This window comes from Geotrypetes seraphini, chromosome 3 (genome assembly GCF_902459505.1).
Source record: "Geotrypetes seraphini chromosome 3, aGeoSer1.1, whole genome shotgun sequence".
Classification (NCBI taxonomy): Eukaryota; Metazoa; Chordata; class Amphibia; order Gymnophiona; family Dermophiidae; genus Geotrypetes; species Geotrypetes seraphini.
The window spans coordinates 135073777-135098251 of NC_047086.1; the positions used below are offsets into that span (position 1 = coordinate 135073777).

Genomic DNA, 24475 nt, shown 5'->3' on the forward strand with positions numbered 1-24475 from the left:
TGCTGGAATGGCACCTCCTCTAGCCTATTTATACACACTAACCCCTTAATTTAAGAAAGTTGCACACCCAAATTTGCAACTAATGTGTAATGTGCTTTAATAATAAGCTGATAATTACTAATGAATAATAGGCCATAATTGACCTCAGTTGGGGCTACAATAATTGGTGCGAATTAGCAATTAAACGCATAAATGTCCTTTGTTACTATTCTGTAAGTTATGAACTCACACTCCAGAGTGCACAGTTTCAAGAGGGGTGTGGACCGGGAAGAGGCATGGGAGGATTGGGGGCATGTCAGGTACAGGATATGCCTACGGTTAGGCATGAGTATTTACGTCAGCCATTGAGCTGGTGTAAGTGCTTATGCCTAAAGTATGGTGTGTAAATGCAGACTTAAACTAGAATTTTTTTTTTAACAGCAATTGCACACTCAACTGCCATTATAGAATTTGCACATAGTGTGCATCATCCTGGTGGTTAAATATGTGCAACCTTTTGAGAATTTACCCCTATATATATTCCTATTGTTATTTCAGCATTTAGTTGTATATAATTTTCTTTTATCCTGCTAATGCCCAGTGACTTTTTATAGTCTGCTGCCTACTTCTCTTTCTAACACATAAGCCTAGGTATTATTGCTTTTAATTTTTTTTGTTTTGAAACATTTTCTTTTTCCCCACAGCTTTTGCTTATGGTCTGCTATGCTTGGGAATGGCCTACATTTCCTCTCTCATGGGATCGGTCCTGCAAGTAAGAAAAGTCTCTTTTTACACAAGCATCTAATTTAATAAAACCCTAAGCACGTATGCGCACTCCCACCTGCGTGCTCCCATTTTCCGTGAGCTGTAGGGACCCGCAGGTAGGAGTGCGCGGTGGCGCGGAGCCTGTCGGCTGCGGCGGCTCTGCCCGTCTGAAGAATAAAGCCAAGAAGCACAAAATCTATAAGGAGCACATCTGAAGATCTTATGAGAAGGCTGTAAGTTGCAGTATATAGTACTCCCTCCCTCCCTTCCTGTAAGTTTGCCGCCACTGCTGCCGTCCTTCCCCAGAACCCACACTCGCAGCAGCACAAAGAAGAGGCCATACAGCGCAGCGTCTCCCACGGCTTCGGAGTGTGAACTGGCCAGGGCGACGTCAGCGGGGGCCGGACTGGAGCTGGAAGGGAGAGGAGCTGCTCTCCTCCCTCCTCCCCTCCCCCAATGGACTTTAATTCCTGCCTCCCAGGCTTCTCCTCCTGCTCCGGCTGGGCCCACGTAAAAAACCCAAAAACCCCCAGAGCTTGCTTCGGGTCCGAAGCAAGCTCTGGGGTTTTTTGGTTTTTTTCTGATTTGGCTTTATTCTGATTTGCTGGGCAGTAGAAGGCCCCAAAGCAGCAGTGTATAAAGTGCTGCAGACGCTGCTGGAATTGGAAGGTTTGTCGGGACCGCGGGAAGGGAAGGGGGGGGCGGTAAGGGACTAAGGGAGCTGGCCAGACCGCGGGAAGGGAAAGGGGGGGTAGGGGAAACGCTGCTGCTGCACAGGGAAGTGGTATGGGGGGAGGGAAATGGAGGGGGAGGGAATGCTGCTGTGGCTGCTGCACAGGGAAGTGGTGGGAGAGAAATGCTGCTGCATAGGAGGCAGGGAGAGAGACAGATAGATAGAAAGAAAAGAAGAAAGACAGGGGCAGGGAGAGACACAGAAAGACAGACAGACAAAGGGGGCCAGGGAGAGAGACATACAGCGGGAGGGAGAGAGAGACAGAAATAAAGACACACAGACATATATTCTAGCACCCGTTAATTTAACGGGCTAAAATACTAGTAAAATTATATAATTACCGGGCCAAGGAGTTTTTAAAATAGTAAGAGAGGTTATCCCAGGACAAGCAGGCAGCTATTCTTGACTGATGGGTGACGGCACCGACGGAGCCCCGGTACGGACAATTTTAGAGTGATTGCACTCTAAGAACTTAGAAAGTTCTGGTAGGCCGCACCGCGCACGCGCGAGTGCCTTCCCGCCCGACAGAGGCGCGCGGTCCCCAGTTTCTTAGTTTCCGCGGAGCTAAGAAGACGTGTCTCTCTCAACGGCTGTTGTGAGAGGATTTTTTGTGAACTTCCCGCTCGCGTAAACTTTTTGAGGAATCTTATTTCCTTTCCTTTTTTCTTTATTTTCTTTCTTAAAAAAAAAAAAAAAAAAACATTTTGTTTTTTTGCCTGTTTTTCGGCCTTGCCCCGGCGGGGCCTTTAGCCACCATCGAGGCCTCGGCCTTCGATTTGGCTGAAGCCGTATTTACATTCATGCCCCCCCAACCCGGCTTCAAAAAGTGCCAGCGGTGTGCACGACCAATTTCACTAACTGATCCTCATAATTGGTGTCTCCAGTGTCTTGGTCCCGACCATCGAGCGTCAACCTGCACCCGCTGTGCAACTTTAAAAAAGAGAACTCTTAAAAATCGAGAGATTCAACAAAAATTATTGTTTGGTGCCGAGATGTCTGATTCTACACCGGCACCGACATCGGCACCGGCGCAGTCGGCACCCACATCATCGACACCACGCGATACCGCGGCGGTGTCGACTCCAGGTAAGCCGGCTAAGAAGCCTTCCCCGTTGGAGCGTCCTCCGGTCTCGATGGCAGCGAGTCCAATTCTGCCGACCTCGAGGCGCCCACGGAAGCGCTCCGCTCCAATAGAGGTGAGCCCCTCGACATCGGGGTCCTCATCCTCGGAGCGTAGAGCGGCACCGAAGGTACCATTAAAGAAAAAGACGGTACCGGTGCCTTCCCTTGAGGAGCGTATAGCTGCTGTTCTGAAGGAACAACTTAAAGAACAGCTACAGCACCTCCTACCTCCAGCCCTGGCATCGAATTTGCCGGTACCAGTCCGGTCTGAGCCATCGGTACCGATAGTGGACCGTCCTATTTTATCGACGTCCACTCTATCGGTACCGGTACAGTCGGTTTCCTCGGTCTCCATGCCGATTCTGGCGCCGGAGCCGAGAGCTCACCATCAAGCTGTACAAACTTCGGCTCCGGTGCGTACTGTAGCATCTCCCGGTACCGAATCGGGCAGGTCAGGGAAGTCTCTTCACAAGTCCCGGCATTTAGAGCCTTCCACTCCAGAGTCTCGAGACCGGAGTTCTCAGGTTCGAGACCCTGACTTATGGGGTGACTCGGAGGATCCTCTTCTTTCGGAGGGAGAATGCTCTTCTGGTGATGAGGACCCGTCTCTTTTAGAAGCCTCCTCTAAACCAGAAGTATCTTCCTTTTCTTCATTTTTGAAGGAAATGTGTGATTCTCTCTCCATTCCTTTGGAGGCTGAGTCAAAGAAATCCAAGGCTTTCCTTGATGCCTTGGACTTTGACCAGCCTCCAAAGGAATACCTTAAACTCCCTCTCCATGATATATTGAGAGAGACGTTTTATAAAAATCTGGAATCTCCTTTAACTATTCCTGGAGCGCCTAGAAAGTTGGATTCCTTGTATAAAGTCATTCCTATTCCTGGGTTTGACAAGCCCCAATTAGCTCATGAGTCCCTTTTGGTTGAGTCCACTTTGAAAAAGTCCAAAGGGGCTAGTGTATATGCCTCAGTCCCTCCTGGCAGAGAGGGCAAATCTATGGACAAGTTTGGTAAAAGGCTATACCAAAATGCTATGTTAGCAAATCGATCAGGAAATTATGCATTCCATTTCTCTTTTTATCTTAAGCACTTAATACAAAATATCACTGCTTTTGAGAAATATCTTCCTGATAGGAAAAAGTCTGCTTTTCACCACACTTGTTCATCTCTTTTACAGCTTCGAAAATTCATGGTAAGATCTATCTATGATACTTTCGAGCTGACCTCCAGAGCCACGGCCATCTCAGTGGCCATGCGAAGGCTAGCCTGGCTTCGTGTTTCAGAACTGGACGTTAATCACCAGGATAGGCTAGCCAATACACCTTGCTTAGGGGATGAGCTGTTTGGAGATTCCATGGACTCCACTACCCAGAAATTATCGGCTCATGAGACCAGATGGGACACGCTTCTTAAACCTAAGAAGCCTCCACCAACTAGGCCCTTTCGTCCACAATCAACCTACCAACGTAGATTTGTGGCTCGTCCTCTGCCTCAAACTGCTCAACAACCTAGGCGTCAGAGGCAACAGCGTCCAGCTGCTAGACAACCTCAGCAACAACAGCAGGTAAAATCTACTCCTGCACAAAAGTCTACTCAACCCTTTTGACTTGGTTCTCCAGAACATAGCCAGTCTTCTCCCTCCTACTCAACTTCCACAGCCTATAGGAGGACGTATTTCTTATTTCATAAGCCGTTGGGAACTTATCACGTCAGATCAGTGGGTTCTGAACATCATCCACCACGGCTACTCTCTCAACTTTCAAACTCTACCAAGTCAACCAAAAGAGTCTGCTTCGCACAATCAGTCTTTCCTTCTTCTCCAGGAGGTTCAATCCCTTCTCCTTTTGAACGCCATAGAGGAGGTTCCTCTAGATCAAAAGGGACAGGGATTCTACTCCCGTTACTTTTTAGTCCCCAAAAAAACAGGAGATCTCAGACCAATTCTAGATCTCCGCGATCTCAACAAATGTTTGGTCAAAGAAAAGTTCAAAATGCTCTCTCTAGCCACTCTTTATCCTCTTCTAAATCAAGGCGACTGGCTATGTTCTCTCGATCTCAAAGAAGCATACACTCATATACCGGTCAATCTGGCCTCCAGACAATACCTACGCTTCATGATCAATCGTTGTCATTACCAATACAAGGTGCTACCCTTCGGTCTTGCCTCCTCTCCGAGAGTATTCACCAAATGTCTGATTGTGGTGGCTGCCTTCCTGCGATCTCACCACCTTCAGGTCTTTCCTTACCTGGACGATTGGTTGATAAAGGCCAATTCATCTCAGACTGTTCTCCTGGCCACCAACCAAACCATCAGGTTTCTTCAACTTCTGGGGTTCGAGATCAATCTACCCAAATCTCATCTCATCCCCACTCAGAGACTTCAATTCATAGGAGCTGTCTTGGACACAATCCTCATGAGAGTGTTCCTGCCGTCCAATCGTCTTCAAACGCTTCACTCTCTATGTCAGCAGGTGCTTCCACAGCGTTCCATCACAGCAAAGCAAATGATGATTCTCTTGGGTCACATGGCCTCCACAGTTCATGTCACGCCTCTTGCACGTCTTCACCTGCGCACTCCTCAATGGACACTAGCTACCCAGTGGTCCCAAGCGACGGATCCTTGCTCACGTCACATATCTGTGACATCATCTCTTCGTCAGTCTCTACAATGGTGGTTGGTATCCTCAAATCTGTCCAGAGGTCTTCTGTTCCATCAACCTCCTCATCAACTAGTCATCACCACCGATGCCTCCCCTTATGCATGGGGAGCTCATTTGAACGAGTTCCAAACTCAAGGTCTTTGGACTGCCCAGGAAAAGAAGCGTCACATCAATTTCCTGGAACTCAGAGCGATGTTTTATGCCCTCAAGGCCTTCCAACATCTTCTTTTTCCTCAAGTTGTCCTGCTGTGCACAGACAATCAAGTTGCGATGTACTACATCAACAAACAGGGTGGGACGGGCTCTCGCCTCTTATGCCAGGAAGCCCAAAAGATCTGGACTTGGGCCATAAATCACCATCTATTCCTGAAAGCTATTTACATTCAGGGAGAGGAGAATTCCTTAGCGGACAAGCTCAGCAGAGTTCTCCAACCTCACGAATGGACAATCGATCCGGTAACTCTACAATCCATCTTCGCTCAATGGGGCACCCCTCAGATAGACCTCTTTGCAGCTCCGCACAATCATCAGCTGCCCCTATTCTGCTCCAGACTCTACTCACCTCACCGTCTGGCAGCGGATGCTTTTCTCCTCGATTGGTCCAATCTGTTCCTGTACGCTTTCCCTCCTCTGCCTCTCATGTTGAGAACATTATTCAAGCTCAAGAGGGATCAAGCAACCATGATTCTGATTGCTCCGAGGTGGCCCAGGCAACATTGGTTCTCCCTTCTACTTCAACTCAGTTCCAGGGAACCTTTTCTTCTGCCTCTGTATCCTTCTCTGCTTACTCAGCATCAGGAAACTCTCCTACACCCCAACCTACAGTCTCTGCACCTGACAGCTTGGTATCTCTCGGGCTGACTTCTCATGATACACTCTTGTCTCAGCCTGTTCGTTCAATTCTGGATGCCTCCAGGAAACCGGCCACTCTTCAATGTTACCATCAGAAGTGGACACGGTTTTCTTCATGGTGTTTTCTCCATCATTATGATCCCACTTCCCTTGCAGTGGAGACATTGTTGGATTATCTCCTTTCTTTGTCAGACTCTGGCCTCAAGTCCACTTCAATCAGAGTCCATCTTAGTGCTATAGCAGCTTTTCATGAGCCAATCCATGGAAAACTCCTCTCAGCTCATCCCTTAGTGTCCAGGTTCATGCGGGGTCTTTTTAATGTGAAACCACCTCTTAAAGCCCCTCCTGTTATCTGGGATCTTAATGTAGTTCTTTCCGCTTTAATGAAGCCTCCATTTGAACCCTTGGCTACTGCTTCTTTCAAGTTTCTCACTTGGAAGGTGCTTTTTCTTATTGCTCTTACCTCTGCCAGGAGGGTCAGTGAGCTCCATGCACTAGTGTCGGATCCACCTTTTACAGTCTTTCATCATGACAAGGTGGTTCTGCGTACTCATCCAAAGTTTCTCCCGAAGGTTGTCTCTGAATTCCATCTTAACCAATCCATTGTTCTGCCTGTCTTTTTTCCAAAACCTCACTCTCATTCTGGTGAACAGGCTTTACATACTTTGGACTGTAAGAGGGCTCTGGCTTACTATTTAGACCGTACTAAGCCTCACAGATCATTCCCTCAACTCTTTCTGTCCTTTGATCCAAATAAATTGGGACGTCCTGTTTCGAAACGTACGTTGTCTAATTGGCTGGCAGCGTGCATTTCATTCTGTTATGCTCAGACCGGACTGACACTGGAAGGTTCTGTCACAGCCCATAAAGTCCGAGCTATGGCAGCATCTGTAGCTTTCCTCCGATCCACGCCCATTGAGGAAATCTGCAAAGCTGCCACTTGGTCCTCAGTTCATACTTTTACATCTCATTATTGTCTGGACACATTTTCCAGACGGGATGGACACTTCGGCCAATCTGTTTTGCAAAATTTGTTTTCCTAATGGCCAACCTTCCCTCCATCCCTCTTTTATTAGCTTGGAGGTCACCCATCAGTCAAGAATAGCTGCCTGCTTGTCCTGGGATAAAGCACAGTTACTTACCGTAACAGGTGTTATCCAGGGACAGCAGGCAGATATTCTTGCGTCCCTCCCTCCTCCCCGGGTTGGCTTCTTAGCTGGCTTATCATAACTGGGGACCGCGCGCCTCTGTCGGGCGGGAAGGCACTCGCGCGTGCGCGGTGCGGCCTACCAGAACTTTCTAAGTTCTTAGAGTGCAATCACTCTAAAATTGTCCGTACCGGGGCTCCGTCGGTGCCGTCACCCATCAGTCAAGAATATCTGCCTGCTGTCCCTGGATAACACCTGTTACGGTAAGTAACTGTGCTTTTCAGGAGATTTGGGAGCCATTAGCAAAATATTGTAACGTTTAAATAGTGTTTTTCCCTTTAAATATGCACATCCGGGTGGGTGGAGGTGAGGGTATGGAATTTTGAATAACTGATATGGGGTGATTATAGATATTTTGTGTATGGATATTGTGATTGTTTAGGGGGGAGGGGGATATAATTCTGAAATGGATATTATAAGATTATTAAGTGTGAGATATGGATATAAAATGTTTGTAAGTATTGAAAATAATAAAGAATTGGAAAAAAAAAATAGTAAGGGAGTCATAATCAAAACTTTAAAATGTTCAAAACCCAGCCCAAATCAGCACTTGGACGTCCTAATAGTAGGAACTTCCAAGTGCTGATAATCAAAAACAACTTTCTGGATGTGCAGCAACACTTCTAAGTTGCTATGTGTCCTGAGAGTAAAATTGTCATTTAGAGACAATCAGGGCCATCAGCCCCTCCCACTGCGCCCCAAGATGCATTGGGAGGGAGGAGCCCCATCATTTGCAGCATGCGGCCTTGTAGGCAGGAGGGAGTAAGCTTCCCTCCTGCTATTTGCTCTTCCTAAGGTACGAGGGAAGATTCTAGGGATGTGGGAGGGGAGTCCAGGAATGTTGGGGGGATGTGGAGAGGCGAAGATATCAGGGCATATCGGGGGAGGTACGAGATGTCAGCGGGATATCGGGGATGTCAGGAGGATGTGGGGGGATGTCAGCGGGATATCAGGGATGTCAGGGGGAGGTCCAGGATGTTAGGATATTGGGGAGGTCAGGAGGATGTGGGAGATGTCAGCAGGGTGTGGAGGAGGTCAGGGAGAGGTCTGGGATGTCAGTGGGATATCGGAGATGTCGGAGGGAGGGGAGTAGGGCTCCACAGCTGAGCCACCAGGAATTCCTGAAACTGGCTTAGCTGATAGGGATTCCTTCTGCTGCGATCAGACAAGGTAGTTGGTGGGTACGTCTACAAAACTTGCTTTTGTACGTTTTTTGCATGGACGTTTTTATTTTTGAAAATGGGCAAAAAATATAGACGTCCTAAGGACCAAAACTTATACCTAGCTCATTTTCAAAAATAAAAGATAGACGTTTGACAGCTTTGAAAATGGACATATTTCCTGCTGGGTTTGTTGAACATCTTGCACAAAACATCCAACCTCAGACTTAGGCACATTTTTTATTATGCCCCTCTATTAGGGAGTGATGTCTTATGTAGGAGTGCTGATGGATCCCATGCTGGGACAGAGGAAAGTATATTAAAAAAAGAAAATGAAAGCTGCTACCATTGTTAGAACAATAATTTACAAAATCAGTCTTATTTTTGTTTCTTGAAATTGAAAGTCTTGGTGTATCTGATTTGGAAACACATATGTGTCATGTTAGAAGTCCTAGTGAAACTAAGGCAATCGTGGTGCTGGGACTCTTTGACATGATGAATGTATAGTAATAAAACCTTGTTCCAATGCAGGCATCTATATAGGATATTAGGAGGCTAGACACTTGAGAAATAACTTAGACAAAAATAGTATTTATTTATTCAGTGTTCTATACCGTTCTCCCAAGGGAGCTCAGAACAGCTACATAAATTTATTGAGGTACTCAAGCATTTTTCCCTGTCTGTCCAGGGGGCTCACACTCTATCTAATATACCTGGGGCAATGGGGGGATTAAGTGACTTGCCCAGGGTCACAAGGAGCAGCGTAGGTCTGAACCCACAACCTCAGAGTGCTGAGGCTTCAATTTTAACCATTGTGCCACACTCTCCCCTAGTAGTCTGCCTATGTACATAGCTTAATGGTTAGACATGGGGAGTCAGGGATAAGAAATGCCTTCACCGGATCAGACCGAGGTCCATCTAGTCCGGCGATCCACACACGCGGCGGCCCATTAGGTGGCTGCAAGTTAAGTGGAGAATCTTGACAGTTTAGATTTACAAGGAAGCAGTAGATTTGAATGTTAAAAGACTGCTCTAAAGCTAAGTAACCTTTTTGAATACTGCTACAGAGTTTAGTAACCCCCTGATATAAATAATTTGTTCTCAGTGACTCATATGAGTAGTTATATTCAACCTGGTTTTATGGTCAGAGAATTTTTTTCTTTCTTACAGAAGGCCTACATTTCAGGCACCTACCGTGGGCCTAGGGAGGCGCATAGGGTCATCTAGGCCCACCTAAGGTGACTTCCGTGCGAAGCCACACCTAGCCCTAGGCGGACCTACGCTCCTTCCTAGGCTCCCAGACACCTACAATGTAGGCTGCCTGCCTCAGGATGTGTTTTTTTAAAACATGATTGGCTGGTTAGGCAGCAGTAGGCTGCCTACAATTGGGACACCGTTTATAGAATTTGCCCCAGTGAGTGTATGTGATGTACTGTTTAGTATTGTGTCTTCCTCTCCTTTGGTTTTTGGTAGTTTATAAGAGGCCTTTTATGCCCGTAAAACAGAGCTTTATTTACAGAAAAGTTAATAAAAGTACCCCCAAAAGGAGGAAAGCCTTTCAGCACTTGGCCCCTAGTGAGCTTATGTTCATCTTCACTTACGATGAGCAGTTGATATAACTCTCTCACAGAATACTTGGGATTATGATGTCTTGATTTTTTTTATTTTTTTTTTTTGAAAGATCCTATGATCAGAATTTTCTAGATATGTAGCTGTACTTTTCATCTGTTTTATGAAGTGAGCCTTTCTATTGGCTAAATGACAGGGATGAGAGGAAAAGTCTGCACTGAACAGAAACAAAAAAGAAACAGTTTGGCAGTCCTAAGACTTGAAAATGTAATGCTTAAAGACATTCTGGCTGATATTCAGTGGTACTTAGTTAGCCGGGAACGGCTCCTGGCTGGCTAAGTACCGCTAAGCCAGCTATCTCCCGCTGAATATCAGCAATCTCCTGCTGAATATCCAGTTGCGCGACATAGCTGGCAAGGCAGACCTATCTTTGGTCCCTAGACCTTAGCTGGCAGCCAATGAATATCGACTTGGCTGGCTAAGTCCATGGCGGCAAACTTTGACCTGGATATTCCATGCCGTGGCCAGATATGGCCTTGGCATTGAATATCTGGGATCACTGCAGACCACGGGACGTAGCCGGGCTGCCTCCTCTTGTCTTAATATTTGGACCTTTAAAAGAAAAAAATGTAGGAACCTTCTGGATATGGAAGGTAGACATTTTACCACTTCTTAATGAATATAGTAATAAAAGCAAAGAGAGAGAGAGAGAGCTGCAGGACTGTTACTGGTCTCTGTGTTTCTCATAGCTGATACAAAAGAAGAGTCAGAGGTGTGTTTGTCCTTGCTCTGTTCCATAGTTGTTGTTTTTTTCTTTCTTGCAGGCAGCTCTCAGTATTTTTGGGATGGTGGGTGGACCCTTGCTTGGTCTCTTCTGTCTTGGAATGTTCTTCCCATTTGCCAATTCTATTGTAAGTTGAAAGATCTTTAATAATACATTCTGTGAATTTTGTGAAATAAGCATCCATTACAAATCTTCCTGAAAATGCTTTTCAATGTTTTATGCTATCAGCTCATCATATTTAGCAAGCAATGCATGTAAATTAAAATAACTATATTTATTCCCTCACAATTATAATCCACCTATCCAGTCAAAGGTTTAGGGTGGAAGCACTCTTTGTAGAGTATTTATGCTTGTAGATTCCTAGATGAGTTGGAGAAAGTAGGTAGAATCATTGGCCAGAAACCCAAAGGATATTAGCACAGGCATGGAAGAGAAGAACCTTTAACTGACTCAGCAGTCAAGAACATGCTGTTGAGTGTCTGATCAAGGTTGTCCACAAACTATTTAAAAATCCAGAGAACTGATCGCAGCCATTCAGAAAGCAGCACAGGCCCAAGCAGGAGCGCAGAAAGCTTTGCTCCTGACCTCCACGCTCTTCTGACCTCAGCACCGCTGGCTGGGAAATAGGAGGAGACAGCTAGTGAGGGAGGGATCACGCTGGACCACCAGGTTATTTGTAACAAGGTAACACGGCGGTTAGGGTTGGGGTTTAAAAAGATGCAGTGGCAGTGGACATGCAGGGAGTGGGGTGTTTTTACAAAGGTGCAGCGGGCGAGATGTTTTAAAAACGGTACGGGAAGGGGGGGGTAAATTTTTTGTACCTTTGCTACATAAGACGCACCAAGATTTCCACCCACTTTTGGGTAGGAAAAAAGTGTGTCTTATGGAGCGAAAAATACAGTAAATAATTCCTTGCATCCTGTTTGTTTTTTTGGCCATCACCGCACATTGAGCGGAAGGTTTCAGCATATTGTCTACAATGACACCCAGATTTTTATCGTGGGTGCTGACCCCCAAGGTGGACCCTAGCATCTGGTAACTATGATTTGAGTTATTCTTCCCAATGTGCATCACTTTGCATTTGTCCACATTAAATTTCATCTGCCATTTGGATGTCCAGTCTTCTAATTTCCTACGGTCTGCCTGCAATTTTTCACAATCTACATGGGTTTTAACAACTTTGAACAGTTTAGTGTCATCTGCAGATTTAATCACCTCGCTCATTGTTCCAATTTCCAGATCATTTATAAATAAGTTAAATAGCATTGGACCAAGTACTGTAGTACTCCACTATTTACCCTCCTCCATTGAGAAAAAATGGCCATTTAACACCACCCTCAGTTTTCTATCCAATAACCAATTTCTAATTCACAACTGAACATTGCCTCCTATCCCATGATTCTCTAATTTTCTTGGGAACTTCTCATGAGGAACTTTGTCAAAAGCTTTCTGAAAATCTAGATAGACTACATCAATCAGCTCATCTTTATCCACACCTTCAAAGAAGTCAAGAAAATTTGTGAGGCAAGATCTCCCTTGGCTGAACACACACTGACTCTGTCCCATTAAGCAATCTTTGTCTATGTGTTCCACAGTTTTATTTTTTTATAATTGTTTCCACTATTTTGCCCAGCAGTGAAGTCAGGCTATAATTTCCCAGATCTCCCCTGAAACCCTTTTTAAAAATCGGTGTAACATTGGCCACCCTCAAATCTTAGGGTACCACAGATGATTTTAGCAATAGGTTACAGATTACTAATAGCAGGTCAGTAATTTTATGTTTGCGTTCTTTTAGTACCTAGGGACGAATACCATCTGAGAGTAGAACAAGGAGCAGACCAAATGAGTATATGGAGCAAAAAGAAATTTAATGTAACATGTACCTGATGTGTCCACGTTTTGCCCGAGGACTGCAAATAACTGCAAATAAAATAATAATAACTAAATCAAACCAACATTCATAACAATAAAATCATATGCGCACTGGTACACATGTTCAGCAGCAGTCTAAAAAGATAAAGCACAAGTTAAATGCCAAAAGCACAATTGTCTCTTTTACCAACAAACAAACAGCAAAATAAAAGTCTCAAAACCAGGGTAAATTTCATTTAAACATATTTTCATCACTTATCAATTCATGTGTATATATTTTTTTAGGTTGTTTGGTAAGCTGTTACACTAGAGAGAAGCTTGCTGTCTGTCTTTCCTCTCTGGGTATGTGCTCTGTGTTTTTAGTACCTACAATTTATAACTTAGCTTGCATTTTCACCTTATCACCTTGCTAGTCCACTGGTCATCTTGTGCTCTTTAACACGTTTGCCTACCCACACTTTGCTTACAATTGACTTATTTGGCTTACCTTTCCTTTATGTATGGTCCTGTTTTATATGCATGGTTCTATATATGTTTGATTTCCTTATTCATGAATTATTTGTTTTTATATATTATTTATTCTCATTTATGTAAACATTTTATGTAGCTAAGGGCGCTAGCTTTTTTAGCGCACGCACCGGATTAGCGCGCGCTATCTGAAAAACTACCACCTGCTCAAGAGGAGGAGGTAGCAGCTAACGCATGCGGCATTTTAGCATGCACTATTCCATGTGTTAAGGCCCTAACGCGCCTTCGTAAAAGGAGCCCTAAGTATATATGATTTATATAATTTTATTGTTATGAATGTTGGTTTGATTTAGTTATTATGATTTTATTTGCAGTTTTGCCTCTGATGCAGTCCTTGGGTGAAACATAGCTACATCAGGCATATGTTCCATTAAATTTCTTTTTGCTCCATATACCCGTTTAGTCTTCTTTGTTCTACCCCTGAAGCATTGCAGATCACCTGCCTCTCTTAGGTCCTCTGTATACTGTACAATCTAGTCCAGGTGATTTATCACTTTTTAACTTGTCAATTTGGCTAAGTAAATCTTTCAGATTCACCAAGATTTCTTTTAATTCCTCTGCATCATCACCCTTGAAAAACATTAACGGTTCTGTTACCTCTTTTCCATAAAGACTGAATCAAAGAATTCATTCAGTCTCCTCGCTATGGCCTTATCTTCCCTGAGCACTCCTGAGCATCCCTCCAGTCCCTCTCCTTTAATGGGGAGAGCCAACCAAAGCCACAGTGTCCCTGCTTAGGTTATGCTATTAGTAGATATTTTATCCAGGCTAGGGTTCTGTTGGATGCATTGCTCTTCTGTGCCTGCCAGTGATGACTATCACACACTGAATTTTAGATTTGCTTGAGATTTTTCTAGCCCTGCCTATGTTTTGGTCAGTTTTCAAAGGGAAATGCACATTTGAGAGCTGAATCCACTTATTACCCCAGGACAAGCAGCCAGCATATTCTCACATGTGGATGTGGGTGACATCATCCACGGAGCCCCTATGCGGACAGCCTCGAAAACAGACTTGCTTGTAAAACTTTTAGAAAGTTCACGACTGCCACACCGTACATGCGCAAGTGCCTTTCCGCCCAATGTAGGGCGCGCATCTCCTCGGTTCTCAGTTTTCCACGGAGCCGAGAAGTCCTTGTTTCGAAGCTCTGCGCTAGACTTAGTTCTACTCGTGCCTTCTCTCACCATGGCTCGTGTTTTTTCCTGACAGGGTCACCTTGTTTATTGCCTGTTTCATTTTCTAAAAAAAAAATATTAAGTTTCGTTTGTTATTTTCTTCGTGTCATGGCGAGGCCTACTTCACGGCCTCAGCCTGCGGGCTTCGATTTAGCCGCGGCTGTTTTTCATTCTATATCCCAGCCAGTCACAGGCTTCAAGAAGGGTAGCTGGTGCCAGCGTGCGATCTCCCTCACTGACCCACAAAAGTGGTATGTACAGTGTTTAGGACCTGACCTGTCCTTATCTACTAAGTCTATCCCCTTCAGTATCTTGAATGTTTTGATCATGTCCCCTCTCAATCTCCTCTGTTCGAGGGAGAAGAGGCCCAGTTTCTTTAATCTATCACTTTACGGCAGCTCCTCCAACCCCTTAACCATCTTAGTCGCTCTTCTCTGGACCCTTTTGAGTATTACTGTGTCCTTCATGTATGGCGACCAGTGCTGGATGCAGTACTCCAGGTGAGGGTGCACCATGGCCCGGTACAGCAGCATGATAACCTTCTCCGACCTGTTTGTGATCCCCTTCTTAATCATTCCTAGCATTCTGTTCGCCCTTTTTGCCGCTGCCGCCGCCGCACATTGCATGGACGGCTTCATTGACTTGTCGATCAGAACTCCCGAGTCCCTTTCCTGGGAGGTCTCTCCAAGTACCGCCCCGGACATCCTGTACTCTTGCCTGAGATTTTTCTTACCGACATGCATTACTTTACATTTATGCACGTTGAATCTCATCTGCCATATCGATGCCCATTCCTCGAGCCTGGTTATGTCACATTGTAGATCTTCGCAATCCCCCTACGTCTTCACTACTCTGAATAACTTTGTGTCGTCTGCAAATTGAATCACCTCGCTCGTCGTACCTATGTCCAGATAGTTTATAAAGATGTTGAAGAGTATGGATCCAAGCACCAAGCCATGCGGCACCCCACTGGTGACGCTCTTCCAGTCTGCGTATTGCCCATGCACCCCCACTCTCTGTTTCCTATGCTCCAGCCAGTTTTTAATCCACGTGAGTATTTCTCCCTCGATTCCATGGCTCGCAATTTTCCAAAGTAGTTATTCATGCGGAACCTTGTCAAATGCCTTCTGAAAGTCCAGATATACAGTGTCAACTGGGTCACCCTTATCTATCTGCCTGTTTACTCCCTCAAAGAAGTGCAGCAAGTTCGTCAAACAAGATCTGCCTTTACTGAAACTGTGCTGGCTGGTCCTCATCAGACTGTGTCCGTCAAGGTGATCAATGATGCGGTCCTTTATCAGCACCTCTACTATCTTTCCCGATACTGAGGTCAGATTCGCCGGTCTGTAATTTCCCGGATCTCCCCTCGAACCTTTTTTGAAGATCGGCGTAACATTCGCCACCTTCCAGTCCTCCGGAATCTTTCCCGTTTTGATCGACAGATTGGCTATTAGTTGAAGTAGTTCAGCTATGGTCTCTTTCAGTTCCTTGATGACCCTCGGATGGATGCCATCCGATCCTGGGGATTTATCGCTCTTAAGCCTATCCATCTGCCTGTATTCCTCTTCAAGGCTCACCATCAACCCTGTCAATTTCCCGTTTTCGCTTCCAGCATATATGTGCAATTTACAGTATTCTGTCCCTTATATGTGTAACTGGGAGCTCACTCATATTCCACCCATGTGTACACCCTCTTGTAACTGAACACCAAAGCACTTGTACTATATATTCTTATAGAATGGCACTTAGGGCACTTATGTGTGCATATGCTTCTTGGTATTTACACACACAAGGCATGCACAAATTAGGGTCCCTGGTTAATAGAATTGCCCTTCGCAGGTAATCAGTACCTTACATATTTAACATCCATATATAACCAGTTGACTTATTCTTCTACTGTAGAGTAATTATAGATAGCACTCTTTCGTTCAAAGGACAAATCTCTCAAGTATTAAGATTGGGATTCTTCTGGTTACATCATCTTCAGTCCATTAGACAGTACGTAAATTGTCATGCTCTTCACAATTTTATCCATGGTTTTATAATATCCCGTCTTGTTACTGCAGTATAGTTTACAATAGTCTCCCCCATTCTCAGCTATGTTGCCTACAAGCCCTCTGGAATACAGCAGACCGTCTACTCTTCAAAGCTAAAAAATTCAGAACACATTATCTTCTTCTCCCTATTAAATCAAGGGCTCAATTCAAGATTCTTCTCCTCATACACAAAGTTCTGCATATCAGAACACCACCTTATCTTTCATCTCTGATAATCTCTTATACCCCTTCCCATTCTCTTCACTCACTAGACTCTCACCAGTTAGTTATTCATGCACCTAAGTTTGCCAATCATGAATCAAACAGGACCACAGCTTTTCATTTCTTGAGTCCCAGTCTCTGCAATAACTTTCCTGTGGCACACTTAGATTAGAGCTTTCTTTCATTAGATTAAAAACCCATGTGGCGTAGTAAAGGGTAGACCAAAACAAAAGAAAAAACTGCAGACATGATGTACAAGGTGTAAAACTAATCTTTATTAAGAAAGATTCAGTGTAACATTCAAAAAATAAAACAAATCAAAATGTAAAAATGAGAACCATTTTTATTTATTTTTCAGCGAGAAGAGCTCCTGGAGCTTATTCTTCAGGTTTCTTGGTGTTGTGCTTCGAGGACTACGTGTGGTGGACCCCCTCCTTCGGGGGATCTGCTCAGCCTCCCGCTCTTTTCCTATGCACCAGGATATTTAGGATATTGTGCTTGCACAGTGGAAGGCGCCAGAGTCACCCTTTCATTTTGTGTGCTCTATGGCTTGCCTGTATCCCATCCCATGAGGGGGATAGAGATACCTTGAAGTGGACGTGGTGATTTCGGCCATTGCGAAACGGCATACAGTGCCAGTTGAGGGCAGCTCATCTTTGAGAGACTCGGAGGAGCATAGGTTGGAGTCTTTTCTTTTGATGTCACTGCCCTAGTAGTCCAGGCGGTGATGTATGGTGGTCTGATGACTCGGGGGCTTGTTTTCAATGGTCTGAGCATGTCCTTGACTGTGAGTCTGATGACTAGTCCTTGGTGGAACAGGAAGTAGCCAAAATTGAGATGGGTTCTTCTTATCTCTCAGATGCCATGTATGATCTGTTGTTGGCGTTGGCCAACTCTATGACTCTCTGGGTGGCCGCGAAAAAAATAGAGCTGAAAATGGGAACATTGAAATAATTTCAAAAAATGTATCCCACTTATCTGAAAAACACATACTCTTGTGATAAATAAGTGTTCAACAGAGGTCCTTTTTGGAATTATCCACCATTAAAATGCACAGGATTGGAACAGTTGCCTCTTCAGACATTGGGTTCCTGAGGAAGGATTGATAATTCCAAAAACGGAGCTACTGTTAGAGGTCAAAGCTACTGTTTTGAATTTAGAATCAAATGAGGCAGAAATGATTGAGCATTGCTTCTGCTACTCCTACACTGTCAGGAACCCCAGAAAGTGCTGAGGGTGACTGTAGAGGATGTCGGGGACTTTGATGCTGCGTTGGAGGCATGTCGGGGTTGGGGGGGGCATAGAAACTGCAATACTATGCAAGGGAGGGTATGTGCCCTGGCACGGGGGCTGAGGATGTTATCTAGAATGGTTTGGAAGTGGAAATCTGTATGTGAGGGATTGTATGAATGTTGGGGGGCCAGTGATTTTAAAAAAGTCTTTCCCATGCACATTTGAAGAAGAATAAGATGCTCTTTTTCCTAAGTGCAACTTCTTAAAATTGCTGCTCCTGCTTGTATTCGCCAACACGTGTGTGTGTGTGTGTGTGTGTGTGTATATGTATACACACACACACATACATATATATATATATACACATATATATATTTATATATACGCACATATAAATATACACACACATACATATACACACACATACATACATTTATTGGGGAATTTGTTCATCTCCTAACCTCGACATCTGAGTGTTCCCCTCTGAACCTTATTATTCCCTTCTTCATGACCCATCTAAATTGTTTGTTTTTTATGTTTATTTATTATTTGATATTAAAATTGGATCTTAACATTTCCCAAGCAGTGTCAGATTTCAGCGTTTCTAGCTGCCAGGATCTTTTCTAGAAGTTCACAGACTTTATCCATATCTCAAGGGCTGGTCATTCTGTATTGTTTTCTGGATTCTGTTTGTGTGAGTATAGAACAATATGTCACAATTGTGAGTGATAATGTACTTGGTATGATATTAATGCTGGCATTGCGGAGGTCATTTTGACTGTTTCTATTTCTGTATCTTAGCTTCTGTCCAGTAACTGAGCAGCAGTCTACTGGAATGTTCTGCGTTGACATCTTCATTTTTGTTATGTGCAAGAAGATGTTCTGAAGCACAGAGTCTTACTGTGGATTATCACAATTTTGAAAAAGTTTGTGTGAGGTTCTGAGTTTGCATTGGCAGAGGTATCGATATATGTTTTAACATAATTGCTACACAGGAAATCCAGTTTGAGATTATTTAAACCATGGTCTGCTGTTGATAGCAGCAGTAGGATGACTGAGAGTTTCATTTCTGGGTTTCTGTGACCTTTGTAAACATTTTAAATTCTGTTCTGTGTGCTTATAATGTCACAGAAACCCGTTATGGAATCAGTCTTGCTAGCGATAGGAGCCCATTTATTTTGTTTGTTTTGAAAATATGTGGTCTTTATTCTTTGTTTGGAAGTTTAACTATCTGGCTGTTCTTCTTCTGTTTTTTGCCCTAGTCAAGATCCCCTCCTTCGCCCCTCACCTTCATCCCTCTAGGGAACTTTGTGTTGGATTCAGCATAAATTAAATGCGATTAAATGGGTAATTTCAAAAAGCATTTGTGTGGGTAATGCAGTATTTTAAGCTCAACATGTTTTTTTAAAAATAAAATTGAGCACTCAATGTACAAGTGAACTTAATGCATATAGCCTGCACATTGGTGTACTTTTTCAAAAATGAGCAGAGGCATTTCTGAGAATGGGACTAGGAAAAGGTCTGCATTTATATGTGCATTTTTAAAGTTTGCCTATATGAGTATGCACCCAAAAAACTTAGGGCTCCTTTTATGAAGGATTAAGGCCCTAATGCGCCTTCATAAAAGGAGCCCTTAGAAAAATTCTACCACCAGTCAGTCTACCATTCCTTCTCAATCTCTATCCCTCAATGTTAGCTCTCCCTCTTGTTTGTTAACACCTTTTAACTTTATCTGGAGACTTCACTATCCACCCTCATTCTGGAACAAATGTTCTATTTCCTTCTGATACCATGCATCTGCAACTGAATTTGAGACATTCAGGAGCCGAGTCAGAAAACCATGCAAAAGAACTGTGCACCGATGGCCAAGTATGCAGCTTCTACCATGGAATTAAAATATACCGCAGCAATGCAGTAATCAGTGAGCAAAACAAAAAACCGAAGGAGGAATGGGGTGAATTAAATAACTGAAAATCTAAACAAACTCCCCATTAGCTATTAATAAACTAACTTGGCGCCAAAACAATTTTCAGGCAAAAGAAAAAGCCTCAGTATCAATAGTGAGGAAAAAACTCTCTACCAAACTGACATCATAGGCATAAAAAACTTTTGCCACAAGAAAACTGTCTAACAAAGGAACACCCAGTATTAAGCATATGAGAAAATAGTGAAGGAAAAGTTATGTGCAGCCAAATGCTATGTGCAGCTGACAATCGTTTTATGGCTATCCATGCCACTTCCTCAAGGCCAGAAACACCTGCATAGCATTCCAACCTACAATATAACTTGATGTATAAAGAAATCCAAGAACTGTAAAACTCTTGTACTCACAAGTTGAAGCGCTCTTCCTCTGCATCCTTCATATGGAAAGTAAAAGTATGGCACCACAGCATTCTTTAGTGCTGTAAGCAGGCCAGTCCGGGTATTCTACCTCAAAGTCTCATGGCCAATCATGGCCAGGGTAAGCTTCATTCATAAAATGTGTAGCAGAATCCTCTGAATGTCAAATACACAAAATGTTGAAAATGTCCAAATCCAGACCATTTGGATGTGGGAGTGGCCATCATTGTGATGGACTGGCCACACAGACATGCCAACAGAGCAGTGGGACACCTTAGAAGGCACTGCTGTGAATTTTACATAACGAGTGCCAGAAGTACTTCTCACCATATACCCTTTCTAATTTATACTGAGCCTTCCAAATCTCCCCCAAAACCTACTAGACCTACCTTTCATATAGGTGACCCCAGTAGTCCTAATGGCTACAGGTGACACCTATATGAGAGTATAGTAGGGTTTTGGTGGGCTCACACTCTCCACCATAAATGTGGGTAGGGTGGAATAAGGCCAATTTTATAAATGGCCCAGTGGTTTCTGAGGAACGGTATATAAATCTTTTAATAAACATAAAATTAGTTTTGTAGGTTCTCCTCAATTTTTATTCTGTCATTTGCTTCCCTACGTTCCCTGGTGTTCTTTACACTCTGCACAACAGCACCGATTGGTGGTTCCTTCCTTTCAGGAAGTTTATTTGATTTAATTTTAATACTTTATATACTGCTCAAAACCAAGGTACTAGAGTGGTTTATAAAACTAAAGCATCAATGTACAATAACACAATCAATCAAACCTCATAACAATGTAACCCACCCCTCTATGCAATAATCATTCCTTCATCATATCTAAATATATCAATTATTTCATACCATCACAAAAGTGGAGTCACATGATCATATTTGCCAGCATGATAAAGTAGTTTAACTGTAATATTTTGAATTAACTACTGGTACTATTATTTATCATTTCTGTAATGCTGAAAAGCTATAGAAGCCTTTTGAATATATGTTGAATATATGGCAGCTGCCACCTACTGCCCTTTAATTTTGTTGTCTGTGTTAGTAAAGTTAATAGAGAGGTTTTATATTTTGGCACCGGTTTCCATATCATATCTGTGACCGCTGTGGTCCTTTGTCCTCAGGGAGCAATTACTGGATTGGTAACTGGTCTGATCATGGCATTCTGGATAGGAATTGGGAGTTTTGTGACTAATACAAAGACTGCACAATCTCTGTTGGCAAACACTACCAAAATACCAGACACTGGAAACCTGACGACAGCCATCATGACAACCTTGTTAACCTCTGCATCTACCAAAACAAGGTGAGATTGGGACTTGGGAAAAGAAATCAGGAATGGAATGGCAATGTTTGTTAACATTATCTACCAGGATGTTTGATGGAGGAGAGAAGCATGAGACACTTGACATTTCATATTTGTGACTTGATATGAAATACATTTAGGTTTCCTTTTACATAGCCAAAGTAGAGGTTTTCTACCACGGCCCACAGCCCAGCGAAGTAAAAGCTTCAACACTCATAGGAATTTTATGAGCATCGGCGCATTTACCGAGATTCTCAGCGACCGGGAGAATTAGAAATCCTTGAGCATGCGCAGATACTCAAAGCCCAGTCCAGCCCAGCACAGGGAAGAGGGAGGATCTCCGTCGTACCGCCCAGCCCAGCCCAGGCCAGGCCAGAAGAGGGAGTATTTTTGGGCACCGGCACCTCCTGTGCATTGGTGCTGGTGCCGGTGCCCAATCGGGGTAAGCGATGTCATTGCGGTGCTCGAGGGGGAGGGGGGATGTAGGATCACGGGGAGGGGGGACGCGAGCGGGGGGGGGGGGGATGTCGGATCGCGCGGGGGGGGGGGGGGTGGCGCTCGTAAACCGAGTCAAACTCGGTTTCCGAAGCGCCGATTTTGTGAATGTTTTGCTCGTCTTGCAAAACACTCGCAAACCGGTGCACTCGTAAACCGAGGTTTGACTGTATATTGATAAAAACAAGCAATAAGCTTTTGCTTTTATCCATCTTTATTTCCTTTTTATCTGCACCTTATATTGTAGTGATGTGGCTCCCATCCCGGTCCTGCAAAGATCCTGTATTAATAACTGGTTTCATTTCTATAAATTTTCTGCCTGAACTGACTCATAGTGCTATCCCTCCTTCTGTACAGGTGGCTCAGACTCCAGCCTTGTTAATTGACCTTTGTAGTGTTCTGTGCTGTGATTTGCAGTTTTCTGTTTCATGAGTCTGGTTTAATTGTTTCCTTTTTTCTCTTCAGCGTAACAGGACTGAAGAAGTTCTATTCATTGTCTTACATGTGGTATAGTGCTCACAACTCTACAACTGTGATCATCGTGGGGCTCATTGTGAGTTGTTTGACAGGTATCCAACGGAATATGGAATGAAGATGTGCATGTGAATAATCTTATCTGCTGTCTAAATAATGAAAGATAAGCAACAGCATGCATAAAGTATTATATTCAGGGCACCATGCAGTGGCGTCATAAGAATTGCCATACTGGGACAGACCAAAGGTCCATCAAGCCCAGTATCCTGGTTCCAACAGTGGCTAACTCAGGTCACAAGTACCTAGTGTAGCCAGACTGGTTATTATGGGTGGATTTTCCAAACTGTCCTGCATCTCTCTTCCTCTCCTCCACTCCTAGATCCGGTATTTGCCTCTGCCTGTGACCCAGCCACTCTTTTTCCCCAGTGTCTCACTATTTTTGTGGGCAGCAACAGGGAATCACATCTTCTGCCTGCACTGATCTCTGCATGCTTCCCATTGCTGCATCCTGTCAGAGGAGACAGGAAGTGCCATTGGCAAAGGCAGACTGTGGCAGAGGGAGGGAAGCCTACAGAGATCAGCATAGACAGCAGATTTGCATTCCTGCTGCCACTTGTGAATATGGTGAGGTAGATAGGGAGTTGCTGGCCAATTGACAGCTCCGGGGAAGAAAGAGAAGAAACGAGGGGGGACCAAGTGTCCAATCCCAGAAGTGTGTTGAGGAACCAGACAGGGTGGGCCTGTGCCTACCCAGGCCCACCCATATCTATGCCACTGGCATCATGTACTGACTAAGCAGGATCATATGACTAAAATTAATTTTACTTTTGCTTGGCAACTGACTATTATGGTAACAAGGTTTATAAATACTTTTTTTGCTTAGTTTCAAAAAGGTTTTTTTAGTTCAAATAAAATGATGTATTACTGCTTTCTTGTTAGAAGCCAAAACTTAATTATTTACAATATATAGAGAGCAGGAATAATCTGAGAATACGTTCTGATCATTTTTTTTCTGCTTGACCTCATCAGTTCTTTTTCATAAGAGCATAAGAATAGCCTTACCAATGATCCATCAAGCCCAGTAACCCGTTCTCACGGTGGCCATTCCAGGTCACTAGTTCCTGGCCAAAACCCAATATTCCATGCTGCCAATACAGGTCTTTTTCATAAGAACATAAGAATAGCCTTACTGGGTCAGACCAATGATGCATCAAGCCCAGTAGCCCGTTCTCACGGTGGCCAATCCAGGTCACTAGTTCCTGGCCAAAACCCAATATTCCATGCTGCCAATACAGGGCAAGTAGTGGCTTCCCCCTTGTCTTTCTCAATAACAGACTATGGACTTTTCCTCCAGGAACGTATCCAAACCTTTCTTAAAACCAGCTATGTTATCCGCTCTTACCACATCCTCTGGCAACGCGTTCCAGAGCTTAACTATTCTCTGATTGAAAAAAAATTTCCCTCTATTGGTTTTAAAAACTATTTCCGTGTAACTTCATCGAGTGTCCCCTAGTCTCTGTAATTTTTGACGAAGCGAAAAATCGATCCACTTGTACCCATTCTAATCCACTCAGGATTTTGTAGGCTTCAATCATATCTCCCCTCAGCCGTCTCTTCAAATGGCAGTTGATATGATAACACCAAGATCTGCATCAGTACACCTGACAATCCGTCCTTCTTTTTCTGGAGCCATATGGTAACCCTATATCTGTCCATCTGTCTAGTCCCTAGGTATTTGGTTCATTAGCTCCTGAAACAACCTCTGCTGACTCAAGCTCAATATATATAAAGCTAAGGACTCTACTTACTAATTAGTGTTAATGACAACAGCACAGATTAAGGTGGGATTTTTTTTACTGCTATGCCCAACATATAATAATGAAATGTGAAGGATGCAAAGTAGCTCATTATTATTAAAATTAATTATAAAGCATATGCTAAACCTTGCAAACT

At 43.8% G+C, this 24475-nt stretch overlaps 1 protein-coding gene across 5 annotated transcripts in view; it reads left to right on the forward strand.

The window, feature by feature from the left end:
• SLC5A6 (solute carrier family 5 member 6) overlaps window positions 1-24475 on the forward strand; it is a 268897-nt gene that overhangs the window by 147469 nt on the left and 96953 nt on the right. For all 5 annotated transcript variants that reach the window (XM_033936346.1, XM_033936350.1, XM_033936349.1 and 2 more), the window contains 4 exons: window positions 684-751; window positions 10871-10957; window positions 21372-21553; window positions 22514-22617. In XM_033936346.1, the coding sequence (XP_033792237.1) occupies window positions 684-751; window positions 10871-10957; window positions 21372-21553; window positions 22514-22617 (441 nt within the window). The remainder of the gene's footprint in view (window positions 1-683; window positions 752-10870; window positions 10958-21371; window positions 21554-22513; window positions 22618-24475) is intronic.